Below are 12,430 nucleotides of genomic sequence, written 5' to 3' on the forward strand. Positions count from 1 at the left end.
TTAAGAAATATTCCAAACTTTGGAGTCCTTATGAAGAGGCATGTGCTATCTAAGTAAAAAAAAGAGACAACAAAATCTGCATTATCATCACCTTAGAGGGAACCAACAGCAGTGTTTTAGATGACTACATAATGAGCAAATTAATTATGCCCTTTGGGAAAGTCTAAAAGTTAGCCTCTAAGAAACTGGAAGCTTGGAACTGAACACGTTTTCTATGTCCCAGTCCTTACCTTAGCGAGAGGACTTTCTGCAGGCTAGCAAACCTTCAAAAATGAAAGTTAAAATATGCAAAAGTAATTAAAATGCCCCCTTAGACTTTGTATCAAGCCTAAGAGCTTTTATGAAACCTCATTCGAGTTTCCACAAATATTTATCTTATGCAAACATCACTGTGCATTAAAGGAGTTTGCTCTTGTTCCGGTAGCAATCTCAGTTGTCATCTGATTTCACCAACAAACCACTGCAGGCTTTGTAATAAGACTCTAAGGTATCTATAAAAGCAATCTCTTCGGAAGCAAATACCTGTGCCTGGAGTGTCCTTATATGTTGATACCAGTAAGTAATAACGCAGCTGATAATTTTATTTGGCTTTCACTTGATGATCTGAGAGCAAAATGCTACAAATGGAAGTTCTGCGGAGAGAGCAATGCAACTAGGTGCCAGGTTTCCAGACCCTCTGCTCTTTTTAGTGTGTGATGGTAACTTCCAAATGGGGGGATTCAACCCCGCTGTGTAAAACTATGGAAATATAAAGCAGCAACAAACTTCATGAAGTAATGTCTGCTTTACGTGGCAGAGTGTTAAACAAACAATAAAGCAAAGAATTGATTGTTTAAAGTAAAATACATATTGAAGAAAAATCTACTGAAATGTACTAATAAGGCTGCAGGAAGTTTACGGGAGCGGTGAAACTTCCCGGGGAAACCTGTAAAATGGTTAAATGAGACTCTATGACCTCATTAAATTTTTATGTAGGTGTGTTTTTGTCAACACACACCTTGTAGGCAACCTTTTTTTTTTTCACTTTGTGATCTTGTTATTACAAATGCCCCATTGATCAAATGCTGAGCATGAAATCTAGAGAGGAGTGTTGCAAATCAACAGTCATGGCATGGTGAGTCTGAAAAGGATGGCTGCAAATTTTCCCAGAAATCTTAAAATTTATCAAAGTTCAGTCAAATTACTCCCTTTTACTCCATTTTCTCTTACCATGTATTCTGATGCCTGAATTAGGACAACTTCTAATTTTCCTACAAAACTTTCCAGCGCTCTGCAATCTACTTTTGTTTTTGTTTTCCTTTTAATTCCCCAATGGCAGAAGTTTCACATTTCACCCAGGCACTGGTAATTAGCCAAGGAAATTATTTAAATGCCAGATGTCACATATTAAATATAAATAACCTATGACCTTGTGTGCAGAATGCAAGCCCCTTTTCTATATGACTGCTGAATTTAACTTCCCCAAACACTGCCTCTATGCTGAAATAGTATCCGTCTCCTACGTAACACAGTTCTGCATACTTAAAAAATTGATTTGACTTGTTAGCAGTGAGAGAAATAAAAGCTGTGATATTTTGTTTTTATGCCATTTGCAAATGAGTGCAAGTGTCTACGGATATATTTGCAACAGTAAAAAAAAAAAAAAAATCTTTCTGCACTCATGCTTTTTTTCAATAGTAGCTGTAAAAAGCATAACCGTCGACGCAGCCAAAGAACACTATCTGCTGATTCCAGAAGTCTTTCTCTGTGCTTTCTCATCTGCCCTTTCTATGCCACGCTGGTGTGTGTGGCTTCTAAACAGGTCCAGATTCAACCACGAAAGGGAACGAGATCAAGCATCTGAAATACAACCTTGTGCATTATATTCTTAATTCGAGTCTGTTTGGTTTATTGAATCATGCAGAACGAATGCCTGACCATGCTTCTTCCAAAGCCTATTCTGGCTACAATTGCACAGCTGGGTTTGATTTGCTGCCCGTAGGAAGGGGGGGAGGAATCCCTGTTTCTCCAAGACAAATACAGATCTTGGGATGTGGCTGCAGCTCCAGAATTCCTTGCTATCCAGCATAGGATGATGTGTGGAAAATAAAACACGGCACAACGCAGCCCTCAGGTTTTTGGAGCCGAGAGTCACAACACGCCTAGAAAATAGCCCCAGTTTGGAAAGGATTCAAATACCACAGGAAGCGTGTTCTTTCCTTCTCGAGGCACACGCAGTTACTCCAGCTTCTGACCAGATCAAGGTGTATCCCCATCTGGATGCAATAACACAGCCTAAAAGCAGCAAGGACAGAAACCACCTACAGATATTAGATGAATAAACAAAAGCACCCCCTCACAAAAACACAAGCGAAATAACGCTGCCCTCGTTACCACCGCTGGTTCAGCAGGCAGTGGTAGCAAGCTAATGCCAAATCAGCCATCCACGCTGCGGACCTCAAGCGCAGAGGTTGACCTAAGTCCCTGGAAATTGATGTAAACCCACGTCACTCTTTTGAGGGCCTCTGCCAACTCGCTCTCCGTCACGCCCCAATTACTCCTCAGCTCCGTGGAAGGGGGTTGAAGGGGTTTTTCTTTTTACAAATTCAGCGCAGAAAGGACGTGGATTTTGGTGCAGCAGGACAAAGAAAGTAGAGTGAAGAAATATGGTGAAGAAAAGACAAAGGAAGGAGGGTATCACTGGCAAGAAACAGTAATTCTGAATTCAAAGAGTTGGATATACCTGATTTTGAAGGAAAAAGCCTTATGAAGGTTACTGCCTTACTTCCTACAAATTCTGTAAATCCTTTCTGTTGGCTAGATGGCCACGAGATAACCGATTGCTCTATTTTATTTCAGGATATATGGTCTTTTCTCCTTTTTACCAACAGCTGTAAGTAGGACTGGAACCACTCCCCACTCCCCAATGACCCGCAGGTATCATAGCTTTCTGAGTATCTGTCTCAAACAGTGGAGAAAAGATTCGTTTTACAGTCAGAGGAAAGGAACACTAGTGTACATTTTTAGGTTAGCCTGCTGATTAGAATTATACTCTGAGCATCTTATCAAAGAACCGGGATCAAATGCTTGTTGTGCTCACGTACCCCCTTATGCAAAAACAAATTTGGTTGTATTTTACTCCAGGGACATGCATAATGAATAACGTGCTGGTGTAGCAGAACAGGAAAGTACTACAGTTACTCCACCTGCTGTAACCTGACACAACCATTATTTAACAATAAGATGAATTATAATTTATCTGCTTTGAGAATCAGAAAGATTATCCCAAAGTTTTAAGTCAAAAATTATCTGTTATCATGAAACATTTCTCAAAGACCTGTTTTCATTCAAGAATGAAGGCACGAGGGCTTTTTTTAAGCCTTGGTTAATCCAATTACACATTCTTTTCCAGCTTGTCTTGCTCCATGACCTTGGATTTAGAGGTATAAAAGAGGCAACAAACCAAGGGCTCGTAAAGGTTTGGGCTTCCTTTAGGAGAGGGAGTGGGCTCCCCTAGCAGGAGCATCAGCCTTCAGTTTAAGCACTGGAGGAGCAATAGCTGCAGTTGCTCATGGGTTTTACATACAGAAACAGCTCATGGTGCATGGGAAGCGACAGCAGAAGGGATGGTGCATTAGAGGATTAAGGGAAAGGCAAACCCCCAGCAGCTTTGTACTCTGTGCTACATGGAGCGGCCCATCCTCAGTTAGACGGGCTCCTCCCTTGCCAAGGCCTGCAGAGGTTTTTCAGTTTTATTTTTAAGCACGATGCTTTCTGCTTCCACCAAATCTGTAACACCAGAAAGGGGCTTTTTGTTTAGGCAGGGCTTCTTCAGCACAGATTACTGAGCTTCTTTACGAGCGTGCAGACAGATGGCATTAACTGGGCCCTCACAATTCACCTGGACCCAGGACCCTACACCGGCACCAAGCTCTGTTCTCATCACCTTTGCTGACCTACAGGCGCACCTGGCTGCAGACACGGGTGGGGCCGCCACACCTGCACATCTGCATTGATGCGAGCAGCAACGCGCTCAGCCCTGTGCACAGCGATACCCTCAGCTACAGATGCACTGAGCAATCCGACCCACAAGGCACTAACCCCCAAACCTACAGCCTGCCCCAGGAGCACCCCCCCAGCCCCGGCTCCCCTCGCCCCCTCCCTCGCGGCGCGCCCCAGTCCCGTGCCCGCCGGGCGCGCTCCCGCGCCGCCACGTGGCGCGCCCCGCCCCGCCCCTTTACGCGCTCCCCTTGGGCGGTGCCTCCCTGCGAACTACATCCCCCAGCAGCCCCCGCGGCCGGGCGGGGCCGCGCGGCGTCACGGGCCCAAACCCCGCGCGAGACAGAACCCGAGCGCTGAGGGAGGAGGGGGGTGCGACTCCTAACAGAGGGGCGTGTCCCAGCCGGAGGGAGGCGGGGCTTCCCCGGGCGCGGCCAATAGCAGGCGCTCCCCGCGCTGATTGACAGCCGGAGCCCCCCCCGCCCCGCCGCCCGCCGCCGTCCCTCAGCCCGCGGCGCCGCCCGCTGCTATGAGGCGGCCCTGAGCGGCGGCGGCGGCCCAGCGCAGCCCGGCCCGGGGTTGCCGGGGGGGTCTCGCTTCGCTTCGCCCCGCCGGCCAACCCCATGACTACGGCAAACTGCGGCGCCAGCGACGAGTTCGACTTCAGGCTCATCTTCGGCGAGGACGGGCAGCCCGGCCCCGGGCCGCCGCTGGGGCCTGCAGGTGCGCGCCGCGGGGCCGGGAGGGGACCCCGGGACGGGACCGTGACGGGACGGGCGGGGGGGTCGCGTTCTCCTCACGGCGAGGCCGGGGGAGCAACGAGGGGGGCAGCGGGGGTGCTGTGGGGGCGCTTAGGGGGGTATCGAGGGGATTTGGGGGGGAACCGGGGGTTTGGGGGGGGTTTTGGGGAGTAGCGGGGGGTGTGGGGGGAGCGGCGCCGTCCCGCCCGCCCTGAGGGGCCGCAGCCGCCTCACGGCGCCGCTCCCCGCCCCTCGCCGGCGGGAGGCCGAGGGGGCGCCGCCGCCGGTTTCTTGGAGAAAAAGCAAAAAAAAAAAAAAAAAAAAAAAAAAAGTTTTAAAAGACTCACACAAATAAACCCCAAAACTTCGCCCTGCGCCGCCCGGGGAGCCCAGATCGCGATGTGGGGGCGTGCTGAGGTGCGGGGTTTGGGGCCCAGGGACCCCCCTGCAGGGTTTGGTGGCACTGCTGCCCGGCTGTGGGGCGCCCCTGCAGCCTGGAAGCCCTTTAAAAACCCCTCTCGTTTCCTCGAGCAGCGCCCAGCACGCGAATTCCCCCCAAGTTGTCGTGCAGGGGATGAAGGAGAGCCAGCTGTGCGGCGTGTGGCTGCGCTGGACTTGGCCGGCTCTGCGCCTCTTTTGTGACCTACTTGAAATAAGGGCTGGCTGGTAACGCGCCGTCCCGAGCCTGCCCGGTGAGATGGCAAGATAGGTCTGAAACGCAGCTGGAGCCGGGCGAGATGGTGCAGCCATGTTGTTGTGTGCGCTCACTTGCTGGTCTGCAGAAGTTGATCAGGAAAAAAATTCATCGATACGCTCTGTATAGAGTCCAGCGTGAACACTGGGGAGTAGTTGCTAAAAAAAACAACCCCAGCCTCCAACTTTTTTGATGCGGAGTTTTAGCTTACAGATTGCTCCAACAAAGGGGGGGATTTTCCTCCCTTATTTTCCAGCTTGGTGGAGTAGACAGGAATAGTAAAAAGCAGATGGTGCTTTTGGGAAGGGGGCCTGAGTTCTGCTAGCCAAAACAAACGCGTTGTAGCACCCGATGAACAGGATGCGTTCAAGTCAAACGGGAAACAATGGGGAGTGTTAATAAATTACAACAAAAATAATGGTGACGTCCCAATTTCTGTTTGCTTTTCTTTTCATGTTAAACTAATAATCTAAACTATGTTACTCAGTTACTCGGTCAATGGTAGATGAGAATGAGAAAACGAGTACAGAAAACTGGACGCTTTTATAGTACTTGTATTTTGGTAGCATTCCTTAACCAGTGGCTCAGATATTACTTTACAAAGAGAGCGAAACTTCCATGCTTGATAATTTACAACTGTTTTTAAGGCAAATTTGAAAATGCGATATTCAGACGACGAACAGATTCGTTTGCTGTGGCTTTCAGTGAGAAATGCTTGGCAGGGGGTTGGACCAGATGATCTCCAGAGGTCCCTTCCAGCCTCAGCCATTCTGGGATTCTCTGATCTGCGTCCCCAACTCAGAAACTTGACAGCTTGGTGACGTGCTGGGGGTGGCTGGTCTGTGCCCCAGACGTGGTCCTGAGGCGGAGGGGTTACAAAAAGGCCTCTGCCTCTTGGCATTGCCACAGCTTAGCTGTCAGTTCTGCCTGTAGATCCAGAGCTAGATTCCTCGTAAGAGAGGACCCTAGTTGGAAGTCGTATACTTTCCCTTTCCCCCTTGTCCAAGTATATTAGTCGAACAGAAGTTGTTGCATCTCCTTAAAGCACGTGTTTCATAATCCCATGTCACTCGCTTCAATGATATTGTCAGTTGTGCAGCAAAGTAAGGGTAAGGTTTTTTTTCTCCTAACATGTAGTGATAATAAAGTGTGTAGGTGACAGGGGAAGGTGCTTAATTTGAAATAAATAATACTTAAATTGCCAAGTTTTCTGTGATTATGAACACTTGGAAAGTTCTTGTGCCTCATGCTCATCTCCCGAGGTGTTTGGGATCGGCATCCTCGTGAAAGAAGTGTCTGGTACTAAGTTCTGGTGCAAATAGCACGAAAATCTAAGTTAATGCTTTCTTTTATGCTGAGACTACTGCAGTATTGTGAGGATTTAATTCTTCCATATGGGTACATAAATAATTATATATCTTAATTTGTGACTTTTTAACCAAAATCAAAAAATATGACCTATTCATTCATTTTTTTTTTTTTTTGTTTTTTTTTTTTGTTTTTTTGTTTAGTTTTGTTTTTAATTATTACTTCTGAGTGATTGAGAATGATTGAGAAAATGCTAGACCCAGGCTGCAGTTGCTGTTTTTTGTGACATGAAAGGTCAATATGAGAAATTAAACCAGGCTGTATTCTGAGCTAGCGCATAAAACACTCTCGGGGGCTTGCAGGATGCTGGAACTAAAGGGCTTAGCTTTGTGCTCAGTGGCAGAGACTGAGACCACCGTTCTGCAGTGGAGCTTGTGCGCTAGATCTGAAAATTGTAGCTCTTGCTGCTGAGGGGAATGCATGAAAGATGGCTCTAAGGCACTTGAGAGGCTGTGGCCTAGTACTGCAGTCTGCTGTGTTCTTTGGTTAAAATCAGGGGGATTGCCCACTTCATATACCTCGTGTCCTGACATGAGCATTTGCTTGGGTTCAGAAGTGCTTCAGATACTTATAAGCGGTGTTCAGGCACTGAGCACCTTCTGCCAAACCTCCCCTGGTGTTTCAGTGTCCTTGTCCCCGAGATCGCTTTTATCTTGCAGTGTTCAGCGCTCAGAGCAGGTGGTTCTGGGCTCTAGGTGCAGGTCAGCTTCATCTGCTGACAAAACACTGCAGGCCTCCAGTGCCCTGAGGTGAACCAAGGCCCTTTGTTGTGCTCTTCCTTGCAAAACTATTTTGTTAGTTGGGGCAGCATCTGACTGCATCTGGCCACCCAGTATCAGTTGCCTTTGCTGAAGTAGGCATTTGGATTACGGTATTGTTGGTCCTGTGAACTCCAGTAAAAGAGGTTGCCATGTAACTGCCTTTGTTGGTCAACATATTTGAGGTGCCACCACGTTTGGTCTTTTTAATTAGAGATTTTTGAGATTTGAATATGTAACACTCGACTAGTAGAATTTGAATACTGTTTTTTCTGATGCCCCCACCCCTTCTACCGCTCAGTTTTGCAATACTATTAACTGTAAGCTTGGGAAGTTTGAATTTAGAATTGATAAGGCATTAATCAAGTAAACTGCATAATGGGCTAGGTGCTGCTGTTACAAACCCTGTTGAGGTTGAGGTATAGTAAAAATTGCAGTCTGGCATTGAAAAATGCCAGACTGCAGAAGGGAGCAAGTACAAGTTGCTATGATTTGTTTCTTCAGCTGATTTTTTATTTTCAAGGTTTATCTTCTGTTATCAAAAAAGGTGTTTTTACAAGGGAAGGTCCTTTGAAGAACTTAGAGTATGTGGTACTGAGCTGGGAATTCCAGATCTGGTGAAGTTCTGTAACATCCCAGATTATTATTTATTCAATACGTGAAATGAGGACTGACTTAGAGACTGTCAATATCCAGCAGATGAATTATTTAATTGCTTAGGAAATTGTGACAGCTGAGTTGTTGATGCTTCTGTTCTGAATCCTGTCAAAAATGGGCCTGTTATTTCTGCAGAAGTCTTCCGAAAGCGAAAGGGTTTGTTACCCAGGAGAGCAGAACAATATGCCCACCCTAACCCCCAACTTTTTGCTGTTGAATTATGAAGTGGAGGAAGACAATTCCATAATACCTTTTAGCTTTCAATGTATGTAGTCATCCTTGGTTGTTTTTTGTTTGATTTCCCCAAATACAAATATTTTAAAAGTACTGATACGTTTTTACTATGAGAATGAAAGCTATCTTCCTTGGAGTTTTTGTCCATAATAGCTGTTTTTTGGAAGCTACGAAATAAACTGAGAAAGGGTTCTCCATATTTTCTGTGACTTAATATTTGGTTAGCTAATGCTGTGCAGTTATCTTGTTACTGGTGCATTATTTCCCACAATCTCTCTTACATCCTGAAAAAAAAAATAGTTGTGGGTTATTGGTTTTGCTTGCTTGGGTTTGTTTGGTTTTGATATCCCAGTTTGGTGATGGATTTAGTGACAGTTCAGAATGTCTTTGTGAGCTGGAGCCCTGCTCTGGTTTATCTGGATTTGGCTTTTTAGTTTATTTGGAAACTTGTATGCTTTTGTTCTACTTTTTTTCTTTTCTTTTCCCTGTAGCTTAGAGCCAGTAGTGTACTGGTTCAAAGCTGTTTCTGAATACCAAGAATGAAATGCTCGTTTGGCAATTGTGACTGACAAAGCAATACCTGCTACTTCCTTTCAAAGCCTTCCCTGTTTGCCCTTCTTTCCCTACGAGCATCCTGGAGCTTCTTGGGCTGCTCAGCAGGTGCTCGCTGCTGGTGTGCTGAGTGCTCAGGTGCGATGTCTGAACTTTCCTCAGCAGCTAGGCAGAGATCTCTGCAGCAAAAGTTGGCACTCTGTCTGTCATTTAATTCAGTTATGTACTAAAAAATCTTACAGCAGATGACTTGTACTGAAACAGCACCGTAATACTAGTCTTCATAGCTTTGCTTTGATCATTAATATCTAAAACATTTTTCACTTCTTAAATGTGTATTTGTGACATCTTTGCTGTCAGGGGCTGCTGTTAGAGAGTAGAAACCAGGCTAAAATGTTTATAGAAGCCTGCAGTGCACTTGAACTTCTTGTTCTTTTCCCTAAGGTAATGGTTAGGGTGGGTAGTGCTAAGAAAGTCACATTGTGGTAGGAAAGAAAGTCTCAAAACTGGGCTGGGTGGAAGATGCAGGGCTGAACGCTGGCAAGTCATTGTGCACTGCAGGTGGGGGCTGAGGGAGGGCTGCTGAAGGTGGAAATCCTGCCTGTGGCCCCTTGCTTCTGATCCCAGAGTGCTACAGATCCCTCACCTTAGCTGGGAAGGGGCAGCCTGTGGGACGTAGCCTTCTGAAGGCTTTTTAAGAGATCAGCTTGCACACCTGTATTGCTTGCCTGAAGTCATCTTACTCTGTTTAGGTTCATTTGTTTGCGTAAATGGGTAGGAGAGCGAGTCTTTGCACAAGATGGTATCTCTGAGGCTTATGTGAATAGTTTGAGCCACCCGTATAAATACAGCTGTCCGTGCTGCTCTGTAGGTGTCTGCTCTGTGCAAGAGAACTTGTGTAGAGGAAGGCCTGGTTCAGCTGGTGCAAGAAAGGGATGAATGAACAAGTTGTTCAAGTCTGTTTCTTTTTTTTTTTTTTTTCCTCCACTAGAAATAAATGACACTTTAAAACAAAAAATACTTTTTTATTTATGATAGACAGAGCACCAAATGTATTGCAGTAGGAACTGCTGCTTGTGGGGAAGTTTAATTGCTGCCACTATTTTATTTCACAAGCTGGTGAGTGCTGTTGTGTGCATGCAAAAGGCTGATGCGCAGGGACACGATGCAAATCAGGCAGAGGCTGTGGTTATATAATCTGCTGGTGGAGGGCAGGGGGAAAACCAAACAGCTGCATCTGACCAAAAATAGAGGGTCTGTGACAAGAGCCGCACGGCTTGAAGGTAATGTCGGGAGCCTGAGGAAGAACCAGAGGGAGATAGGAATTAAAGTCAAAGCTGGTGTCACCAAATTCAGTGTTGCCTGGCCATTGAGAGTAACGCAGATTAAGATGGTAATGTTCAAATGTGTTGTGGTTTTTCATATTATGCTAGCAAAATGAAGTCTTGCCTCTTTGGGTAAAGCTTGACCAGGAAGAGGCCATTTGGCAAAAGCCAAAAAAAGTTCTGTTATGTGCTGTGGTAGTTGCACCTGATCTAATCTCATAACTTTCATGATTTGGTGTCTGGTTCTTGGCCCACTGTGTAAAGCATCAAGAGGTGCTCATGCAGCCATTTGGAAAAGATCCCCAGTTTGACCAAATGTCACTTACTTCGTGTATGTATTCATCCTGATGTGCCACTTTCTGTTCCCCTCCCTCCAATCTGATGGTGTAAATCTGAACACGTGCTGAGAGCCGGGGTGTGGGAGGTGGGCTGGGTACGGAAAGTGTTTGTGCTGATTCTTTTATCTTACAGATATACGAAAATTGGAAATAAATCGTTTCTTTACTGAAAGCAAAAAGTAGTCCTCTGCTGAAAACATGACATTTTCCTTTTCCTTGTGCCCTACAACTGCAAATTTAGTATTGTTGCTGTTGAATGAGTGAGAAATAAGAGCAGATTGGGCCCGGGTCAATCGCAAGCAGCAGTTTGGCCGTTCACAGCAATAACGTAACTACAGGAGTTGTTGCCTAAAGCTGCCCTAGTGGGCCAGGGAAGTGCGTGGAGCAGAGCTGGCAGGCAGCCCAGCCCGTAAAACAACATCCCCGTCCTTGCATTTGTCCAGGCATGCCGTGGGGGTTCAGATGACAGTGGAATTCAAGAGGAGTGAAGTGATCAGCAAGGCCAAGTAAAATCGCGAAGCAGGAGCAAGCCCATTAATGAGCCGCTGTTCGGTTCTGCCTCCAGCACAGCCGTCTCTAAGTACGGCGGCGAAACGCTGGCAGCGAGGTCGTGCAAAAATGTGCCGAGCTGTTCAAAGTCTTTCAGGGAAGATGAGTTCAAAGCTGAAGAACGGCAGAGCTGATCGGTAAGAAGGCTTTCTGTCTGTGCTGCCGGCTGCACGTCTCTCGAGTTGACTGAACAGCTGAACTTAATCGTTTACGTGGCTCTTCTGATTAAATGTCTCCCTGACACTGAATGCTTATGGCTGCTTGTCAGACAAAGGGCGATAGGTGTGATACGAGTTATTTTTGGCGGGTTTTGTTGAGAGGGCCAGGCTTTGTTTCTGTATACCTGGGGGAACGGGAGAAGAATCAGCTTTCTGGGAACCTGAGTGCAATGATGGGAACACAACCAGTGATCTTCCAACAACATGGCCATAAAAATGGGAATCTCATTTCGGTTTGGTTTGGTGTGTGTGCTTTTTTGTTGTGTTGTGGTTTTTAAAAGCAGAAACAAATACTTCATTTGAGCATGCAGAAAGACATTCATAGGTAGAAACATGAGCAGGTACCTATGGCTAATACATCACCCTCAGAACTACAGAGTGAAATTATTCATATTAATATTTAGTTTAATAGCAATTGTTTGTTTAAAATGGCTTCTCAGGCTGCTTTTTGGAGGTTATTCATCACTTCTGAAAATGATAAATATTTTTAATATAGCAAAATATTACTAGATGGAGTAGGGCTTTCTGTTTATTTTTTTAATGGGTTGGTGGAGGAAGTTATACTCAAAATCCTGTAAGTGTTCCTCTCTGGACTTGCTTTTAGGTTCTTTCAAACCTAGATTTTTTTTAATTTTTTTATAGATGAGCTTATTCAGGATTGCAGGAGGCAACTATCTCTCAATTCACCCCTTAGCAAGAGTCTTTGTGTTTCAGTGATTGCTACCTTTCTTTCTTAGGAGCCAACGCTGTGATTTTTTTTTTCTGAATTGTTTTACATTGGTTTGGTTAAACAGACAAATTGGAAGGCCACGTAAACAGAAATTTCACTGATAAGCAGTATTTGTACCATGCTAGAGAGGGAATAAAGCGTTACCTTGTAACTAAACTTGTTTTACAAACTTCTTGTGTCTTCATATCCAAACTGAAAACCCACTACATATCCAGGATCTCAAGCTGGTAATGAAGCCAGGGTGCTTTTATTAACTGGGAGTGACAGTGGTTTACTGCTTTTGGTGTTG

The 12,430-nt window shown here is 45.6% G+C and overlaps 1 protein-coding gene across 2 annotated transcripts in view; it reads left to right on the forward strand.

Annotated features, from left to right (window-relative positions):
- The first annotated feature begins 4,514 nt into the window (after positions 1–4,514).
- Positions 4,515–12,430, forward strand: part of NFATC3 (nuclear factor of activated T cells 3) — a 66,101-nt gene continuing 58,185 nt past the window's right edge. For both annotated transcript variants that reach the window (XM_032195417.1, XM_032195418.1), the window contains exon 1: positions 4,515–4,701. In XM_032195417.1, the coding sequence (XP_032051308.1) occupies positions 4,602–4,701 (100 nt within the window). In that variant the 5' untranslated portion in view covers positions 4,515–4,601. The remainder of the gene's footprint in view (positions 4,702–12,430) is intronic.

The sequence above is a fragment of the Aythya fuligula genome, chromosome 12, assembly GCF_009819795.1.
Source record: "Aythya fuligula isolate bAytFul2 chromosome 12, bAytFul2.pri, whole genome shotgun sequence".
Taxonomy (NCBI): domain Eukaryota; kingdom Metazoa; phylum Chordata; class Aves; order Anseriformes; family Anatidae; genus Aythya; species Aythya fuligula.